General features: G+C 39.5%; 1 protein-coding gene across 1 annotated transcript; it reads right to left on the bottom strand.

Moving 5' to 3' along the window:
* Positions 1-1,593: 1,593 nt before the first annotated feature.
* lypla2 (lysophospholipase 2) lies at positions 1,594-17,886 on the bottom strand. The gene is made up of 9 exons (XM_085790639.1): positions 17,802-17,886; positions 14,125-14,156; positions 11,319-11,384; positions 9,587-9,634; positions 9,300-9,370; positions 7,741-7,814; positions 5,845-5,946; positions 4,539-4,709; positions 1,594-3,424 (listed from the first exon to the last, which is right to left on the bottom strand). Exons 1-9 carry the CDS (start codon positions 17,877-17,879, stop codon positions 3,374-3,376), a joined length of 693 nt encoding a protein of 230 aa, XP_085646765.1. The 5' UTR covers positions 17,880-17,886; the 3' UTR covers positions 1,594-3,373.
* Positions 17,887-21,729: the final 3,843 nt, after the last annotated feature.

The following is a 21,729-nucleotide window of genomic DNA, read 5'->3' as shown; positions in this document are numbered from 1 at the left end:
TGAAACTAAAGAATGAGAAGCGAGTTTAGAGTGAAGGGAAAACATGAAGAGATTGGATTAAAGAGACATTCACTGATTTATCAATAGCAAATTATCAAAACAGACAGACAGTCTTTTGTTCCATTTCCACTATTTTTCTTTTGTTGATGTTGGTTTTAAAATCAGTTAAGTTCAAGATCGGCAACGTAGAAGAACAGGTAGAAACAGGAAATCATCATGAGGAGAGCAAAATTAATAATAACATTCACAAAGGAAAATGCAAGAACACCTGATTTATATATTTTTTAAGCACACACACACACGACTCCTCAAGAGTTACACTCCTTTGTCCAAGGATCACACTTTTTATTTAATTTGTAAAATCACCCTTCAGTTATGTCGGAGCAGCTTCTTGCTCAAAGCTCTCCCAGTGTAGAGCCATTTCATTTTATTTTATTGTATTTTATTTTAAGAAGTGAACTTTTAATAGTGTTGGGTTTAACTTTAATCTGACCTTATCTTCTATTAGTGCGTTACAGTAAAGTTGCAAAAGGAAGGAAGCTGGCGAGGGACGACTGTATTTTCTTTTTGGGATTAAATGATCCGTGCTAAGTTTTAAAGTTCTCGGAGCCGCTGGGTGTCATGGAGGTTCCTCCAGAGTTTAAAACGACCACAATCCTCTGAAAATAACGACCTGGGAACGATGGGGAGGGGGGTGAAGAGGGAGAGGGAGGGGGGAAAGGGGGAAGGGGGGTGTTGATGGGGCGGATGCAGCTGAAATGAGGGCAGATGTTTGTTTGAGAACAGTGAAATGACTGGTGGTGGTGGTGGGCAGCGTGTGTGTGTGTGTGTGTGTGCAACCGTCTGGAGTTGATGCATCGTTTTCATGCCACCGGTCAGTCAGTCGTTCACCTTCAAAGCTACTGAGATCAACTGAGGTACTTTAAAGGGATAGTAGCATTTTTTTTTTAAAGTGGGGTTGTATGATCTCCAAATAGCCCCTAAGTACTTTAATTGCAGTAGAAGACTCTCTGCACTCCTCCTGTTAGCAACGCCAGCCCATAATAGCCCTGCCCAGAGATTTACAACATACAGTGTTGTGAACAGACCCAAAGAAACGGCCTATTTTCACGGCCTAAAAGAGGTTTTACCTGAAAATAAAATACACAGTTTCATTTCATCCAAATAAAAACTGTGTTTTTCCTGCACTTTGAAGGGCTGGAAAAAATTATATTATAGTGAACAATGGAACTGTGTATTTTTTTTCAGGTAAAACCTCTTTTAGGCCGTGAAAATAGGCCGTTTCTTTGGGTCTGTTCACAACACTGTATGTTGTAAATCTCTGGGCAGGGCTATTATGGGCTGGCGTTGCTAACGGGAGGAGTGCAGAGTCTTCTACTGCAATTAAAGTACTTAGGGGCTATTTGGAGATCATACAACCACACTTTAAAAAAATGCTACTATCCCTTTAACATCTAGAATCACAAAACCCAAAGGAAGCAGGAAGAGACTTCGACCATGCAGGTGTGGAGAAGAATAATATATATGATCATAATAATAATAATAATAATAATAATAATAATAACAGCACAGGGTGGCAAATGTATCAATTGATTAGTTTTCTTTTATTTCAACTGAATTTTCTTCACACAATTCAAGATATTTATCACACTCATTAAAAAAAAAGAAAAAGGTAATGCGAGGCCCCTCCCCCCCGTGTGGATGTCGGGGCCTCGAGGAAGGTGAGCGATGGAGATTCAAGGGTTCAGGTATAAGAGGAATGAATGAATGAATGAATGAATGAATGAAACATAACAAAGAGCTGCTCCAGCTTTAAAACCAGCAGCAGCCAACTCACTGAGTCAGACCTGCCAGGTGAAATGAACTCGCTTCATGTTTTTGCAAAAATGAGGAGGGGAAGGAAGGAAGGAAAGGGTGGAGGGGGGGAGGGGGGGGAATAGCATGGAAACATAAACAGATTAAACAGCATGAACCTCTGTCACCGTCCTGTCACTTCTTCACTCCTTCTACGTCTACACTGACTGCACCGGCCCAACGTCTCAGTCGTTACAGAGAGAGCCTATGAAGCAGAAGCAGGAAGTAACGGTCGCCATGGTAACCTCAACTCGGGAAAAGTCTCCATGTGACTGAACGGGAGTCAAAGTTTTATTTCTAATGTGATTGAACAGTGTGATGATAAAACTCTCTGTCCTCTACCTGTTTAAAACTCAGCAGTTTGTTGTAAAACTACGGTATTGTAAAATAAAATTCAGAAGAATCCGTAACCATAGAGACTACAGGTCGCGTAGGTGATGACACGTTTACACAAAAATCATTCTTCTGTTGCTGTTTTACAACAAACTGCAGATTTTTTCGGATGAAACGTGATGTTTTAAACAGGTAGGACTGATTTTTTTCTCATGGTGCAATTCAATCGGATCACGAAATAAAACTTTCACTCCCGTTCACTCACATGGAGATTTTTTTCCGAGTTGAGGTCCCATGGCGACGTTACTTCCTGCTTCCGCTTTATAGGCTCTCTGTTACAGTAAAAAGCACCAGACAGAAAGTTTCTCTCTTTTTTCTTTTCTTTTCAAATGGAAATGAATGAGAAACTAAAATCTGGTCCGACTTCACTCCACCCGACCCGACTGTAGCCAGGTGTCGACCAACCTGCTCGTCCCGTTTGTTTGGTCTTCTTTGCATTGGTTTTGTTTTGTCTTTTCAAAGTAACACAAAGGCGGGAGGGGGGGGGGGGGGGGTGGCAGTGGAAGCAGTGGAGGATGTGACAGGTGGAAATAAAATAATAAAATAAAGGTTAAGATGAAGCAAAATGAGGTAAAAATGGAGAAAGACTGAGGCTCAGGTGGCGACAGACAGACAGAGGAGGTTTAAATCAACCCAAAGGGAATGTTAAATGTTATTGTGTTACTGTGTGAGTCGGTGTTTCTCCCTCCGAAGGATAAGACTAGTGAGTGTGTGTGTGTATGTGTGTGTGTGTGTGTGTGTGTGTGTGTGTGTGTGACCACCGGGTTGTGTCGCTGTCAAATCAGTGTGTTTGACAAAAAAATCGGATGTTGTTGTTGGATTCGGCTGCATGAGAAGAAGCACGTGTTTCCTTTAGCGATGTGGGTCAAATCATGTGTGTGTGTGTGTGTGTGTGTGTGTTATCATGCATGTTATGTTGAGTGTGTGTGTGAGTGTGAGTGTGTGTGTGTTATGTTGAGTGTGTGTGTGTGTGTGTGTGTGTGTGTGTGGAAGAGGGGGTGTTCATGGCTGTTTCCTGTGGGAGAATGGCAGATCAAGGGGGTGAGAGGTCAGTGACTGGGGGAGGGGGGAGGGGCTCACAGTGGGGGTAAGGGGGGGTGAGGGGGTGAGGGGGGGTGAGGTGAGGTCAGATTCGGGGCAAGTGCGTCTCGATAAATTCCTTTACAGCCGCCAGCTCCTGGAAGAGACAGAGAGAGAAAGAGAGAGAGACAGGTGAAGTGATTCAGATAGAAACACAACGACACAAACACCCAGTGGACGATCGAACGACACAACACCCAGGCCCGGCCGCTGGTATAAACCCTCTATGTGGTTGTTGAGGGCCACAGCCGTTAGGTGGGGGGCCACATGATCAGAAAGGTACCGGGGTTCATCAAGTCATTTAAACATCCTGAGGTCTGCACGTGCAGCTATGAGCTTTATATGTAATGTGAAGTCAATATTCAGCTTCTTTTATCTCACATTTGAGACATTTGGTGAAAATAGAACGGCAGAATGACAACATTTGTGCTCAAAAAACAATCTGACAAAATGTCATTTTAGACTTGTTTTCTACACGTATCTATTACTGTATTCATATCCTATTTCAAGCACCAAAACAGTTCATTCTCATGACTGAAGGAGTGTTTTCACAAGGGATTTGACATGTTTCAAAAAGCAGACCTCAAATTTCCAGCATTTGTCCTAAATTATTTCTTTCTACAGTGTTCTAGGACAAACTGGCCTCAGTGTGCTTACAGCGGAGGTTTAATATTTAGACATAAAACACTTGAGTATTGTTACATCTGCAAGTATCTTAAAAAGATACATTTAAGAAAATATGTAAAAGTCGAGAAAATGGCCTCAAACCTCAGAGGGATAAACACGTCTGTATTCAGTTTTAACCAGTGATTTGGTGTTTGTGCTTAGAGTGCAGGGCCTGGTAACGCTGAGGACGGCTGATTGCCCAAACGCGTCCTTTTCTCGCTGCCGAGCAGTTTTACTGAATTAAAAAGTGTTTAACTGGAAGTGAGGGCTGTCACAACCTTTTTTTGTACTTTGATTTTTTTCGGACTGGCACCCGATTTACTTGTTTTCATACGTGGAGTTGAGCACACCAAGTCTGCTGATTACCTAATCACTAATTAAAACCAGTAACAGTGATGAGGAGTTCCTTCTACTGTTCAGTTCAGTTCATATCAGTGAAGTATGAGACTGTTATTGTTTTACAGATTGTTGTGGAGACGTCAGTGCTGTGAGATCGACCTGAAACAGGAAGTGACAGTGATAGAAGTGGAGGGCTGAGCCGGTACCTGGGGGCAGGAGCAGTGAGAGAGCCCTGGGTAGGATTTGAAGGTGACCATCTGAGGGTTAACTATGAGTTTGAGTTTTTCTGCCGTCATGAGACCGAACTGCTTGGGGATCATGCCGTCCATCTCGCCGTGGCACTGCAGGATGGGAAGGTTCTTGTTGCCGCTCGAGGCCTGAGGGACAGGACACCACAGGTTGGAATAAAAACATATACACTATATATATATATATAGGCTATATATATACATACATACAGCTCTGGAAAAAATGAAAAGGCCACTTCAAAATGATCCGTTTCTCTGGTTTTAGTGTTTACAGATATGTGTTTGAGTAAAATGAACACTTCTGTTTTATTCTATAAACTACTGAAAACATTTCTCCCAAATTTGAAATATAGATATTGTCATTTATTTTCAGCATTTATTTGCAGAAAATGGCAACTGGTCGAAATACCAAAGATCCAGTGTTTTTCAGACCTTGAATCCTGCAAAGAAACAGGTTCATTTTCATTTTTTAACACAACAACACACATTTTTTTGTTTTTAACTTAGTAAGAGTTTAGAAATCAACATTGGTGGAATAACCCCAAATTTAATTGCAGCAGTGGATTTTATAATCTTCATTTAATATGATTTGGTTCAATCAGTGCCTCATTAAGTAGAATTAAGTAGAGTGAGACGTCTTTGTGTTGAAATTCAATAGACAGAGTTAAAAATGGCGGCCATACATGTAGAGAAGTTGATTTATTAAGACAATTTTGGAGTGGTCTCTTCATTTTTTCCAGAGCTGCACATATATATATATATATATAATATACAGAATAGGGATGTCACGATTATAGATTTTCTTGGTACGATAATTGTCAGAGAAATAATCACGGTATTACGATTATCATGATTATTATGCATTAATAAATTTAACAACACTATGACTGTGTAAAATCAAATATAGTCAAAATATAATTACATTACTAGTCTCTTAATATAGGACCAGTTATTAATCCCCCGGGGGAAGTGTTTGAAATATTTAAGTCATTAATTGTCATTTATACCAAATGTTTAAGTTTATTTTAATCATTTTTTTAAATTACAATCTTCCTTTACTGTCGATATGGTTCGGACATAATCTTTTTCGGAAAGTGACGTATTTAGGAATCTTTACGATCTATTAATTGTGGCGTTTAATACCGCGATTAATTGTGAAAACAAGTAATTGTGACATCCCTAATACAGAAATATAGATCCAGAAAATGAAAGCAGTGCATCGTGGGGCCATGAAACTCCTCTGCAGTAAAACTGTGAGCGTTACCGATGGGAACGTCTTGTGAAGCGGCAGCCAGCAGCTCAGGGCCACGACGCCGGCCAACTGATGCTGGCAGGTCAAGGCCGTGTACAAGGACAAGGCCCCACCCTGAGGACGAACAGAGAAACACACAGAGGGACTGTAAACACACAACTCTGACTTCATATGCAAAGAAAACCCCTGAGAGATTTAAACTAGACATTATGGACTTGAAGATGAAACCATTTCTCACTTATTTTTATCATTGTGCTTACAGTAAAACTTTGTGGAATGATGTTCAACACTTTGTGCAAGTGAAAACAGGAAGAATGATCAGTTTCCAGGAAAAACACATCTTTATTTATTATGAATGAAGACCAAGACAAAGACTTTTGCTTTTTCTGTCAGTTATTCTTGAATTTGGGGAAATTTCACATCCACAAAAACAAATGGGCCAAATCCAAACCGAACATTGTAACTACCCTTTAAACATGAACTGCACTGTTATGCTGCCACAATCAAGGACATAACAAATAAGAAAGCCGCCAAAACGTAGCTACTCTATTATGGAGAAATGTTCTGTAATGGCGCATTTCCACTAGCACGGCTCGGCTCGATACGGCTCGGCACGGCTCGGCACGGTTTGGTTGTGTTTCCATTACAACTGAGTATCACTAGTGCCGCCGTGACGTCATTTACACGGCGCCGAGCAACGCTCTAAACTCTGTAAATATATAACTTTAGCAACATTTGAAACATTTTCAGGCGAGAAAGTAGTCGTTTAGATCCCCAACGTGTTGAAAATCTGACTAAATACCAGCTGTTTACAATTTTGTTTCGACGAAGTCGGCGTTACTAAAGCTAGTCGTAGTGAGCAACGCACTTCCGGTTATTTTCACAAAATAAAATACCCGTTGCCTTTTATCACAAGGAAAGCCATCACGATAGAACTGGTGCTTTTACTTTGTAAACAGGAAGTGAACCTACCCTCGCTGTAGCTAGCTTTAAACCGCCGTTTTGACTGCTCTCGTCCCGTTAACGGCATTTAACCGTTCAATATGCCACCGGAGAGTCTTGCCAGCTCTCAGATCGGCCTGGTTCATTGTAAAACATTTATTTATTGATGTAATGTGGTGTTTTCTGTGCGTACAGACCCCAAGGCAGTGCTGCTCTTCTTTCTAACCACAAACAAACTGCTGCTACAGCTACAGGGGTGACGGTGGTAGGCTGGCCGGCGGAGCACGTCAGGAGCCGGGCTGCTGCCTCTGTGATGTCGCGGTCGCTGCTCGGACCTGGAGCTTCACTTCTCCGAAAAACATCGGGGCAAACTTCTAAACAGCCGTCGTTTGGATAAACTAACCGCACATGGGGATCTAAACAGTTACTTTCTCGCATGAAAAAATATTAAAACTTAATAAAGTCACGTAATAACAGAGCCAGTCTAAATATTAGAAATTCTCTGGTAATAACAGGCTTCAGGCTTCAGCAGGAACATTTCTGTTGTCGGTCGTCGCTTCCAGTGACGACACTCATCGGCCAATCAGTGGAAGGCAGTCGGCTGACGTCACGTTTTAGTAACGCTTCGGCTGCTTGGAACCAGGGCTGAGGTGATACCAAAAGTGTACCTGGTTGCAGGTACTACGTGCTAGTGGAAACACGCAAATAGCGCGCCGAGCCGAGCCGTACCGAGCCGAGCCGTGCTAGTGGAAATGCGCCATAAGTGACTTGTAAAGGCCTCTGGCTGTCTTTTGTTTTTTGTTGTGTTTTTTTGTTTACTTTATTGTCTCTCTTTCTGTTCCCATGGATGTAGTATACTGATGTACGTATGTATGCAATTTCTGTGTCGCACAATAAAAGAAAAAAACCTTCATATGAACGGCGTGGTGTGAAGTTGTGAAGCTGTGAAGCTGTGAAGCCGTTTACCTGAGAGAATCCACCCAGCATTATACGGTTCGGAGGGATCCCATCTTTGACCTCGTGTTCGATTAAAGCCTTGACTGGAACAAAGGAAGTAAAGAGTTGTGTTAGAATTTTTAGAAATACTTTATTTAATCCCCGAGGGGAAATTTAAAATGTCACAGAGCAGCAGCAAGACAATACAGACAACACCACAGATCACAAACACTGAGTAAAAATACATGAAGACATAAAAACACATAGTGTATTAAAACACAGAATAAAAAAAAAAGAAATAAATATATGAATACGAGATGCGTGTAGAAGTGTTAATCATAGAGTCTCTCAAACTGATGTGAGTGAGTGAGCGCTGCAATCTAGAATCTAAATGCTAGATATCAGGGTTTTACCCCCATTTTACACACTGGACCTTTAATGTACATCTAATATTCACTGATATAAAAAAGGTCTGGTCATTTTTTAGGTGCTAACTTGGCTCACCAGGCCGTTGACCTGAGGTTTGGTGGTGAATCAAACATCGACCTGTTTGATCAGTTTTAGGACGGATTTGAAATGTCTCTGTGTGACCACCGGGTGGAGCCTCAGGTCAGATCAGAACATCTCAGAGAGCAACTAAAACTAAAAACCAGGGAGTGTGTGAGGAGAAGAAGTGTCAACGGTCCAGAGACAAAAGACCTTATACAGTATTACTGCAGAAATACTGATATTTGACGACGTGATCTGATTTGTTTCGTATGAAAACTGTGAAACGACTGAGACGAGGAGCTCTGATCTCAGCCTCTTTTAGTTTGAAGCAGCTCTCTGAGATAAAAGGTCGTTAGGGAGTGAGTGAGAATATTAAAGATGGAGGTAAAGAAAGAAGAAGACCGCACACTAGTTTTGCTCCTGTGACAATTTTTTGTCTTTGATTACATAGCTCCATTGCTCCAGTTTTGCTCCAGTTTTGATGTCTGTCTCTTTTCATCTGTTTTTTTCTACTGGTTTATTGCTGTGGATACCTGAATTATTTTCTTGTCACTACTTTCAGGATGGTTTCGGCCCCTCCTTATTTTTACATTTGTTTTCTACTTGAAATTACATTGCATTATGACGGTGATGCCTGATGCTTCTGCCATGTGATTTTTCTAGTGGACATGTGCTATTTGGAGATCTGTTTGTATAATGCAGACTGTTTGTTCAGTCCCAGTGTGTATATAGCTTCTCTATCTTCTTGTTTTTTCCCATCATCACATGACATGTCAGGTGACCTGTGCATTTATTTAAGCAGGTGTGTTAATTACTGTCTTCATGTCTGATGAAGGGCTGAGCCCGAAACGTTACCACTCGGTGTGTGACAATAAATTGTCACGGGAGCAAAACTAGTGTGCGGTCTTCTTCTTTCTTTACCTGTATCTCCTTTTGTGGACCTGCACCTAGCCTCACGTTTTTTGGGATGTGCGTGTCTTTGTTCTTACTACAATATTAAAGATGGAGACATGAAAGCTAAAAATCTTCCAGTCACAGTGTCCAGCAGCCGATCCCACAGGGAACTCATTCATCTTCCAAAAGATTTAACAAAAACTCACTGCTTTCTGCCGCCTTCTTGATTCCAGATTCGTCCTCTGAGGAGTCGGGGGACAGACCCATGAGGTCAAACCTGCACACACACACACACACACACACACACACAGACACACACACACACACACACACACAGAGAGACACAAAGAGAGGCGAGTGACTAGCCGACAACCGACACATACAATCAACAGTATTGTCGGTGGCCGTATGCGAGCCTGCTGCGCTCTGCGGGGGAAACAATGGCAGCGAGTGTCGAGCTGAAAGGCCGCGTTCTTTCATCACGCCAACTCACCATGCCGGCATCGTCGTCTTCATGTTCAGAGTGACGGGGATTTTGGGCCTGCGAGAGTAAAGACACATGAACACATCAAACTGATTAATGGTTGATTCATTTCATGTTTTCACCCGACCAGGCAGACGAGCAGATTCTGATTTGATTTGTATTTGTCTCAAACAAGCACATCAAAAGACAAACAATTATGTAACAAGAAACAAAACAATAATGATACTGTGCAAGTTTGAGAAGAAGCTGAAGGAAGCAAAGCTGATCAAGTTCAGCCCCCCCGCCACATTGTGATTCATGTCATACATCTGTAGTTCCATACAATTCACAAGATTAAAAACATATTGCTTTAATATGAAATAAGACCATGATTATAAATAAAAAGAGTAAAATGATCTGTCCAGTTCTTTATAGCTGTCCAAGAGTGTATGTTTGTACTTACTTTTAAATTGTTTTAAGTTATTGCACATTTTTATATCCTCATCTAGTCTATTCCACATTTTTACACCACAAAAAGAGATGCTTTTTAAAACTTTTCAGGGTAGAATGGATGGTAGATTGTTTAAAGTTACAGTTCCCTCTTAAATCATATATGCTTTCTCTGACCATAAACATTTTTGGGATGTTTATTGGTAGCAACCTATTCCAGGCTTTAAACTAAATCTGACCTGTTTTGAATTTGACTATAGGTCCTCAAATCTTAAAATACCCAATTTTAAAAACAACGGATAAACTACTTGTTTAAAAAGCAGCTTTTGCTTTGTAGCGACCGAATTCAGGGGTTTTTTTTAGATGAAAGAAAAAGTAGAAAACAAACAATGAATCTGTTAAAGGGTCGATGACATGAAGCAACACAATGTCAAGTGGTGTAATCAGTATTTTTTTATTTAAAAAAACACCTGACTATATACAGGACAATTAATCTGGACTCAAATGTGGAATAAATGTAATTCACTTTTACAATGTAACGCTATGTTTCTTGACAAATAAAAAATATTTGTCACACATTATTTAGATGAAAAGCTGTGTTTTTAGGATAAGTCCTGCCCAGTGTTGCTAAAATGCATTAAAATTCAAATATAGAATTACAGCAAAAAAATCTATCAATTTAATGTTTTCAGAAGAAAGTATATATTTAATAGGGCTGGGCCAAAAAAAAATTGATTTTTATATTAATCGCAATTTTTTTCTGACGATTTTTAAAAATCGATATTCACACGAGAATCGATTTTTTTTAATTTACATTTTTTTATTTCTTTATTGTACGATCATGTATTCTGTGCCATTGTGAACAAACGAACACAACAGACAAACTGATGTGATGTGTGTATTGTTTTTTGTAAATATGACTTAAGTTATGATGTATTGTCAAGTGTTTGGTTCAACCTGCTCTTGTTTAAGGAAAGAAAATCACAATAATTGAAAAATAAAATCGCAATACTTGTTTAATCAGAATCGCAATTTAAATCGAATCGGGACCCAAAAATCGGCATTCAGTCTTACTTTTGTTAAAAAACGTTCAAATGTCATTTTAAATGATGTAAAACATGAATGTACATTCTAACAAATCTGATGCATGGTCTTAAAACATTTTTTATTCATTCATTTTCTTTTTTTTAATTTGTCACTGACCCTAATTTGCTAATTTGCTAGTTTCTGTGTTTCCTTCCTCTCTGCCGACAGTGTGACAGTCTGGAGGAATGAAATATGACGCGAGGGAAGAGGAGATGAAAAGACTTACGAGTGGGGGCAGATGAACTTGACGTGAGGCAGCTGGATCGCCGTCAGAGTGTCGGCCCACCCATGCCTGACAGAAAACACACAGAGAGAGAGAGAGAAGATGAGAGCAGCTCTTTGTTTCTCATCCAGAAGAAAACCCACAAAACATCCGACACCCAAGATACAGAATCACAACTCTCTGCAGCAGCGTGTAGCTTTTACACCGATGTGATAAAGTTTTTAAAAAGCTGTTCTCTGGTTTTTATTGTTACAAAAACAAACATCTGACCTTTAACAAACGGTTTCAGAGAGGTAGAATAAAATAAAACTGCATGAATGTGGGCGATAACCGAGCAGCAGTGACAAAACCAAACCCACAAAGATTATTTTTACATTTACATTCATTTCCTCTTCCTACATCACAGTGTGGAGCCATAAATATAAATGTGGTCGAGCTAAACCCCCCCCCTCTTACCCCTGCCCCTTTGTTTTTGTTTAAATAAATCAGTCAAATATGGTCTAAAAATATCAGAATTAATCATTGAAAACTCAACATGTGTGACAGCGAAGGGGAAATCTGTCCCATTCTCTAAAATAACTCTGATTATGCAAAACTTTAGTTTCAACCGAATCATAAATTTATTTTTAATCTTTGTCTATCTGTGGATTTAAATCTCTGTTCCTCCACCAGAGTCACAGCACTTTTTAATTCTGTGTTTTAGATCCTTGTTACTTTAGCTAAGGGCCCTGCATCAATTCTGACCTATGTCTTTAAAGGGATAGTTCAACATTTTGGCAAATTGTTCCCATTACCATAATCCCTATAGTCACAGCAGTAGGTTCGTTCCCTTTAATTGTCGGTGCAAGCTATTTTTAGAACGGCAGAGCAGAGCCGTGAGCTGCTCAGAGCTACGCTACGGAGGCTCATTATGGGATTTCTTGGTTTCCCTCATCAAACTCATCAAATACACAATCCAACAACTCCACAACGCTCTGGTGGACAAGTTGTGAGCTGCACATTCACCACGCTATGAGATAATAACACAACGTTACCACACAGAGTTGTTGTAGAGGGAAATTCATGTAAAACCGCTGATGCACGTTGCCTTCAGGGACAGTTTTTCATCAACAGTCTCTGTATTTCCCTCTACAACAACTCTGTCTGGTAACGTTGTGTTATTATCTCATAGCGTGGTGAATGTGCAGCTCACAACTTGTCCACCAGAGCGTTGTGGAGTTGTTGGATTGCGTATTTGATGAGTTTGATGAGGGAAACCAAGAAATCCCATAATGAGCCTCCGTAGCGTAGCTCTGAGCAGCTCACGGCTCTGCTCCGCCGTTCTAAAAATAGCTTGCACCGACAATTAAAGGTAACAAACCTACTGCTATGACTATAGGGATTATGGCAATGGGCCAATTTGCCCCAAAATGTTGAACTATCCCTTTAAGTGCACGTTTCACTGCTGGAGCTGATCCAGGGTCTGAGCTTCAGAATCAATAACTGACTTTAACTCATTGAGTGCCAACCACGTAATTTCTCGTTTTTCGTTCCCATGCGTTGAGTGCCAAAAACGAAATTTTTCGTTTTTTGCTTTTTTTTTAAATTATGAAAATAGACACTTTAATACACATTATATGTAAATTTGGGGACTCTACGACGAGGAGAACTGAAATAGATGACGATCAAAGTCACATGACAGCTCATGATCTGGAAGTTTTTTATCATAACTCAGCTTCTGCAAACGGAGTTCTGCATGCAGATGCAGCAGCTGCTCTGCTCTCACCCGCGAGGCTGCAGCAGCTGGGAGCTGAACCAGGAAGCTCTCAGCCCACTGTCCCGCCCGGTCTTCATCTGGAGCAACACCGTGTCCTCCCCAAAGTCCTCCCGCGGTAAAATCTGATGGTCTCTGGACCAAAGCAGACCGGCACCACCGACCCGTACCACAGAAGGACCACGACCACCGGCGGGACCGGTGTTCGCGAGCCGCTGTGGCCGGCAGAGCCTCACGTTCCGCGGCGAGAGGCTGTGACACGGCACGGTGCGTCTGTGTTATTGCTGTTTAGTGGCGCCCCCCCCGCCCCCGATGGTGGTTTTGTGAATAGAACAACAATTGTTGTGTATATTTATCTTATACGAGCCCTTTGATCCAGAAATGCGAGTGTGAGAAGAGCGACAGACACAAACAGCGCAGCTTTCATAAAAGACGCTCTATCTCCTTTTCTAGAAAAAAAGGAGGGATTTTGGTGAAACCCAGCCATGTTTAGCTTGACTTTTCTCAGGAACGGAGGCACGTAGAAACAAACGGTTTGTGGTCATTTGAAGCATAAAGTTAAACCTTTCAATTGAGCTACAGTATGTGTTGGTGGCAATAATATAGAATACACTATGGCTCTAAAATAAAAAGTCAAATATGGTCTAATTTGCCGGTACACTTGACTAAAACTTTGGAAAGGAGCGCGGCACTCAATGAGTTAATAAAATATTTACACATTTCTCCACTAAATATCTCTCTTGATCAGAACTCTCTGACCGGCTGAGAAAATGTTTTTGACATTTATCTGTTGTTGCTGTTTTTAATTTATGTGCTAAACAGATAAAGAAATTATTATATAATTGCTTTAATGTGTTGCCAGTTTTCTGTGCTTTGGTCAGATGAGTAATAATAATAATATCTGAGGTGTGAAATTCATTTTCCAGACTTGTGAGTGTAAAGGAAAAATATCTGGGCACTTCTACACTGATGAAATAAGTGTTAAAATATCAGCAATCGATCAATATAATATAATCTGATACAGAAACAAGACGAATAGAGCAAATAATCACTCACCCTGTATCTCCCAATCCATGAAGGAAGATCACCTGCAACAGGAAACAACACCGGTCAGGAAGATATGAATATAGGAATTAGGGATGTCACGATTACTTGTTTTCACAATTAATCGTGGTATTAAGCGCCACAATTAATTAATCGTAAAGATTTCCAAATACCGTCACTTTCCAAAAAAGATGTGGCGTCAAAGTGAAGATAAATGTAAGAAATACTGGTCCATTTACCTAACCTAACATACGATTGGTAGGAATTTAAATGTTCGCCAGTAATTGGTTAAACTTTTGGTTTATCATTTGGTATAGATGAGAATTAATGACTTGAATATTACACTTCCCCTGGAGGATTACTGTAATAATTGGTTAATGGTTATATATTACAGTAATAGCAGAGACTTCAAATATTTAGTATAAATAATTAGTATTGTCATTATATTTTACACATTCATTGATGTAAATGAATTACAGTAATGCATAATAATTGTGATAATCGTAATACCGTGATTATTTCTCTGACAATAATCGTACAAAGAAGATCAAAAGAAAAAGAAGAAAAAGAAGGAGAAGAGAAGAGAAGTGTTGATCCTCCCTGAGAGCAGGACACTCTGTTAAATCTCATCTTCCACTTTACTGGGGAAAAAAACAAAAAATAAATCACTAAAATCCTGTTTGAACTTTGAGCCAATTGAATCACATTGAGCCGGCCTGCGTGTGCGTATATGTGTGTGTGTGTGTGTGTGTGTGTGTGTGTGTGTGTGTGTGCGTGTGCGTGTGTGTGTGTGTGTGTGCCATGTGCTGCTGCTGGTGTAAGTGTGTGCACTTGTTCCAGAACAGAGAGAAGCAGGTGCCAACCGGCCGCTCTGTTCGTGCCAAGCTGAGCTGCGACGGCCAGTTTCCACACACACAGAGAGAGAGAGAGAGAGAGAGAGAGAGAGAGAGAGAGAGAGAGAGAGAGAGAGAGAGAGAGAGAGAGAGAGAGAGAGAGAGAGAGAGAGAGAGAGAGAGAGAGAGAGAGAGAGACTCCATGAAAGGGAAGAACAACTATTTAGAAAATCCTGCTCTTCATCGACTCCTTTCTGGCTCCAAATCCTGCACAGATCAGAAACACTTTTTCTTTCTTTTCTTCTTCCTTCCATGTAGGGCTTCAGCTTCAGCTCCACACACACACACACACTCACTCCTTCCTCAGCTTTGATTCTTTGATTCTGCACCTGAAGCAGCTTCACCAAAATAAAAGAGCTGTTTGATTCCTACAGCCTGAGAACCACCTGTTCACCTGCTGCTACAGGTGCAGCCTCTCACAGCAAATCTGCCTTTTACTGGACTCAGTAACTTCACATAAACGTCTGAGAAAACGCAGGAAGAAAAGCAGTTTGTTAGTGTGTGTAGATCATTATTAAGATCTAAAGATATTTCGTTTTTGACTCTAAAGAAGAGTAGGGAGCGACGGATATGGATTTTTCAAGATCATAACTGATAGCGATTATTAGTAATTAAAGGGCAAGTTCAACATTTTGGCAAATTGGCCCATTGCCATAATCCCTATCCACCTTTTTCCGAACGTCAAAAACGTAAGCCGGTTGGAATTTTATGTTTACGTTTCGATGGTTTCGGTAGTCGCGGTAAATGCATGGATTTTTTTTTTCAATGAAAATCTGTAAAGCGCATGGATCATCACAGCAGCTTTTAACAGTGGATATTATCACACAAATTGACATCCGTGATAAAAGCCAGCGTTAATAGATCAATGCGATTACCGCAACTATGACAACGACTGAAAACCATGGAAACGTAGCAGAGCCGTGAGCTGCTCAGAGCTACGCTACGGAGGCTCATTATGGGATTTCTTGGTTTCCCTCATCATCAAACTCATCAAATACACAATCCAACAACTCCACAACGCTCTGGTGGACAAGTTGTGAGCTGCACATTCACCACGCTATGAGATAATAACACAACGTTACCACACAGAGTTGTTTTAGAGGGAAATACAGAGACTGTTGATGAAAAACTGTCCCTGAAGGCAACGTGCATCATTTCCCTCTACAACAACTCAGTTTTCGAGGTAGACTTGAATGTAATTGAAATTGTATCGTGTTGTATTGTGATTGTGATTGTAATTGTAATGTAACAGACATCAGGTTATTGGCAAACATCAAATGGTCAACTGAATTTGTTTTGAGTTTTGCGATAAACATAACCTAAGGCTAATTTCTGTCTCCAGTCCCGTCCATCATAGAAAAGAACAAAGTAACACCAAGAGAAATATCAAAACTGAAGAAGCTTAAAACAGATAGAGAAAACATAAGCAGGCGATATTGTTGATCACAGATGACCAGAAATCTTCCACAGTGAGTCAGATATTAAAGTGCAGGAAGCTCAAGAGCTTTACTGTTGATTAAAGCTGGGTGTTGATGTTCCTGCAGCGTAGCTCGATTCCCTGGAATTACAAAGTGCTGAGTGATATAAACTCATAATAACATGATGAGACAATGGCAGCAGCAGCTCCTGGTGAGACCGGTCAGGAAACAGCTGGTGATGCTAACGTGACCGTCCGAGTCTCTGAGCTGCAGAGGAAGACGCTCTGGGTTTCAACGAGGTTACATGGTTAATAATAATAATAATAATAAGCGTAGATATTATGTGTGAATGTTTATGGCTGGTTCGTGTGCAATAATCAGTCAGGATGCGGTTGTGTAAAACCTGCAGTGTTTGAGTGAGACCGGCAACAGAAACGTGAATATGGATAGAATATTTAGTTGCTATAATATGTGGTATGTGGTAATATCTGATGCAATACACCTGGCACTTTAAACTGATGTGCACTTTAGGGCACCGTGCAATACAACTTGGTACCCATGTACTCCTGCACTTTAGCACCTTGCATAGGGGTGGGCGATATGGCAAAAATATCATATCACGATTTAAAAAAAATAAAATAACGATCTCGATTTTATCACGATCTTAAATCAATAATTGAAAAACAGACAATTTAGGTCAAAGAGCGTTTCTGAACAGATTATACTGGGCTCTATGCACAGCTCCACTACTTCCTGAATTTAAGGCAGCTCCTTTATTTCCTGTCTTACATTATTGGACAAACTGATTAATCCAGGTGTGTCTGAGTAGTCACAATGGTCAGACACACCTGGATTCATCAGTTTGGGAGCTGCCTTTCAGAAATTCAGGAAGTAGTGGAGTTGTACATAGAGCCCATTTAAATATCTGCAGTTTTGCATAGTCTGCATAGTTTTCGCTATGATTGGTCGTTCAGGTTGACGACGTAATAGGCTACGTCTGGTGCGTCGGTGCATCAGCATAGAACTGGAATTTATAGAATGTTTTTATTTATTTAACAGCTAACGGGACGAATGATCTCAAGTATCTGTTTGACCTGGCCTTCCTAGTAAAAGAAGGCCTACGATCTCTGCACTTTGGCAGATCGTCTACACACTCTAATCCTTCGCGATCTAATATCGTCATATCGCCCAGCCCTAACCTTGCACTTTATCTCTCAAACTGTTTAGATTCCACTACTGGCCTGATTATCTGACCGGTTTTTTATCTTGTTGTCTGCTTTGTCATGTCGCGTATATAACTGTGTTCTCCTGTCACTGTACTGTTTTTATGTTTTGGGACTAATAATAATAATGATAATAAAAAAGGAGCAGGACTCACCGTGGCAGTCTCCTCCTCCGTCCCGGACACGGTCGCGGCCTCGGCGAGCAGCGGCACAGACATGTTGTTGCCACACATACACTGTAAGAGGTGCTGCAGGCGGAGAGAGGACAGAGGAAGCACAGGTCAGCTGACTGCTCGGCTCAGCGGGACACCAGATAAAACACACACAAAGAGCTTTATTTAACCCTCATCACAACCTTCTGCAGCTTTTTCTGCTCAATCCGACTCTGTTTTTCTGTTATTTTGTCACATGATTTCCAGATTTCCTTAATGTGAACCGTGGCTCTACTCACATGGCACTTTATTAAACAACAGGAAACACATTTATAGCCTTAGTTTCCGTGGTTGTAGTCGAGAGGGGACGAGCAGGAACAATCGTGCTCTGGAGAATCTATGTACGACTAATAGAACCAGTAATACCGATCAATCAGCCCCGGGCGCTGCAGTCGCTGGGTTACATCATGTTAGATTAAAGGAGAAAGAGTCTGAGTGAACTGTGCAGGCTCAATAAAACAGACAAAGAGGAGGAGGGAGGAGGTGTCGAGTCGACTGCACCTTTTAAACTCTGATTTTTGTTCCTTCTTGTTGATTTACTACAAAAACATTCAGATCAGAGGCGGCTTCATAAAAACATTTATATTGATCAGTGTTTCAAATGTTCGTCTGAGGGTTTTTATTCTCCTTTTATGAGCCAAACAGACGTTAACTCTCTAAAATGAGCTTCAACCATTTAATTCCAATACGTTTTTTTCAAGCAAAGAGTGAAAAAGAGAGAAATGTTCTTTCTGAAATGTGAGAATTTGCCTTTTTTGGGGTCTTTAAACTTTACAACTGCCTGGTTTCATGTAGAAATGATTTATTATGTGTGATTGATTGGTTTTAATCCACTAGAGAAAAACAATGTTAGTGTTGTTGTTCATTCAGTTTCTACAGGTTTTTATCCTGCAGGAAAAACACAGTGGACAATTAATCATCAGAGGAGTTTCACCTGTTTCTACTGATTTACAGTTATTTTATTCAGTTTACTGCAGAGCTGCACTGAGGCGTTATCAATAATCCTAATTATTTATGTCACGATTACTTGTTCTCACAATTAATCGTGGTATTAAACACCACAATAAATTAATCGTTAAGATTCTGTCACTTTCCAAAAAAGATGATGTTGGAAACAGAGAGGCAGATGTGAACCAAAGTGAAGGTAAATGTAAGAAGTACTGGTCTATTAACCTAACGTAACAGACAATGGTAGGAACAAACGATTAAAAATAAACTTAAACATTTGGTATAGATGACAATTAATGATTTGAATATTTAAAACACTTTTTCTGCAGGATTAATAATTGGTTAATGGTTATACTGTATTGGCCTATTAGATACTTAAAATATTTAGAGTAAATAATAAGTAATGTCATTATATTTTGACTGTATTTGATTTTACACATTCATATGCTGTGAAATTAATTAATGCAGAATAATCGTAATACCGTAATCGTAATAATATTTCTCTGAGAATAAAATCTATAATCGTGACATTCCTGTGGACGATTAATCGGTTATCAGTATTAATAATCTATTTAAATTCCTAATATTGGTCAGGCCCGGTCCCGATTATTATTATGGGAATAATCAGTGTGATATAAACGTTAGTGATGTGCGGATCGATACTGAAATATCGATACTTCCGATACCAGGTCTGTGTGCTCAAAAATCGATTCTCAAATGAAAATATCGATACTTTTGATACTTAATACTTGTGGTAATGTATATCATTAACAGGAACATGGTGGAAAGTAACTAAACTATTGAGACCTTGTCTAAATGACATGCAGTTTTTAGGAACTACTTTTTCTTCCCCCTGGGTAAGTGCGTAATGCGTAACCCGCTGCTCACTCAACAGTCAGTCTGTCTCAGTCTGTGTAGAGTCTCAGCTCCACAAACAGCCAAGACAGATATCTGTGGGAAAATTATAAATAATATTTTGGTTTAATGGTTTTATTATTTTACAATATGTTCTTTTTTTAGTGTTTGAAACACCATTTTCACATATTTTGTATGATTGTGTGAGTCTTTGTTTTTTCTGTTGTTGTACTATTAGCTTGGCTATATTTTAAACGAGGCCGCTACCTCAATATACTACTATTAAAATAAATAGATATATGTCTTGTATCCTTAGGAAGCTATGACTTGAAATACACTACTTTTTTTTTTAGATTTACCAGGCACATTAGGTATATTTGCACAAAGTATCGGTATCGGATCGGTATCGCCGATACCAGCCTGAATTTTACTCAGTATCGGATCGGAAAGGAAATTTGTGGTATCGAACATCACTAATAAACGTGTATAAATGTTGCAGATTTGAGCTTTTAAATCTGTTCAACTCTCTCTCCTTTGTCTTTATCTAAAGAAAGGTTTTTTTCCTGTTATAGAGTTCCTCTAGCAAAGAAAAAGATCTACAAGGGCTCCTTCATCCCCGATGTCATCTACATAATAAACAAGACACAGTAATAGGGATGTCACGATTATACATTTTGTTGGTACGATTATTGTCAGAGAAATAATCACGGTATTATGATTATCACAATTAATTGTACATTAATTAATTTCACAACACTATGAAAGTGTAAAATCAAATATGGTCAAACTATAGATAACATTACTAATTATTTACACAAAATAATATAGTTAATAATTGTCATCTATACCAAAAAGTTTATTTTAATTTTTATAGATAGATAGATAGATAGATAGATAGATAGATAGATAGATAGATAGATAGATAGATAGATAGATAGATAGATAGATAGATAGATAGATAGATAGATAGATAGATAGATAGATAGATAGATAGATAGATAGATAGATAGATAGATAGATAGATAGTCCCAAAGGGTAGCAGAAATTTGTCTTTGACAGGGCTCATCACTTTACATACACTCAATAAAAACATTTACAAATATTACAAATGACACGCTAACATATACCAATTCAATGTTACATTAGGAAAATTACCTTAATTTAAACCAGTATCTGTGCATTTACCTTTATTTTGGCGCTTATTTGCCAATATAGTTCCGACATAATCTTTTTTGTAAAGTGACGGTATTTAGGAATCATGACGATTAATTAATTGTGGTGTTTAATACCGCGGTTAATTGTGAAAACAAGTAATCGTGACATCCCTACACAGTAAAGGGGATTTTATTTTATTTTATTTTTACTATCTGTATGTGATGTGACCGCTGTTGACTTTGTTTTGTCTCATGTATAAGCCTTGCTGTCAAGCGTTTGTGTTCTGACTAGGGATGTCACGATTATACATTTTCTTGGTACGATTATTGTCAGAGAAATAATCACGGTGTTACGATTATCACGATTATTATGCACTAATTAATTTCACAACACTATGAATGTGTAAAATCAAATATAGTCAAAATATAATTACATTACTCACTGTTTACACAAAATATTTCAAGTATCTATTAATGTATAACCATTTCTTAATCCCCAGGGGAAACATTTGAAATATTCAGGTCATAAATTGTCATCTATAGGGGCGGAGTTTAGCTCAGTTGGTAGAGCAGCCGCCCCATGTGTTGAGGCTATAGTCCTCGCTGCAGGCGGCCCCGGTTCGAGTCCCGCGTCGGACGGCCCTATCCTGCATGTCATTCCCCCCATCTCTGCCTCCCATTTCCTGTCACACTCTCAACTGTCCTATCGAATAAAGGCATGAAAAGCCAAAAAATATATACTTTAAAATAAATTGTCATCTATACCAAATGTTTGCGTTTATTTTAATCGTTTTTTGTTTTGTTTTGCTTTATGTTTTTATTATAAATGACACGCTAACATTTAAATTCCTACCAATTCAATGTTACGTTATTTTTGCGCCACATCTGCCGATAAGGTTCCAACATCAAATTTT

This window comes from Trachurus japonicus, chromosome 11, assembly GCF_045865225.1.
Source record: "Trachurus japonicus isolate A0001 chromosome 11, Traja_1.0".
NCBI lineage: Eukaryota > Metazoa > Chordata > Actinopteri > Carangiformes > Carangidae > Trachurus > Trachurus japonicus.
Note: the sequence above shows the minus strand (reverse complement) of the source record. Positions and strands in the feature narration are given on the sequence as shown.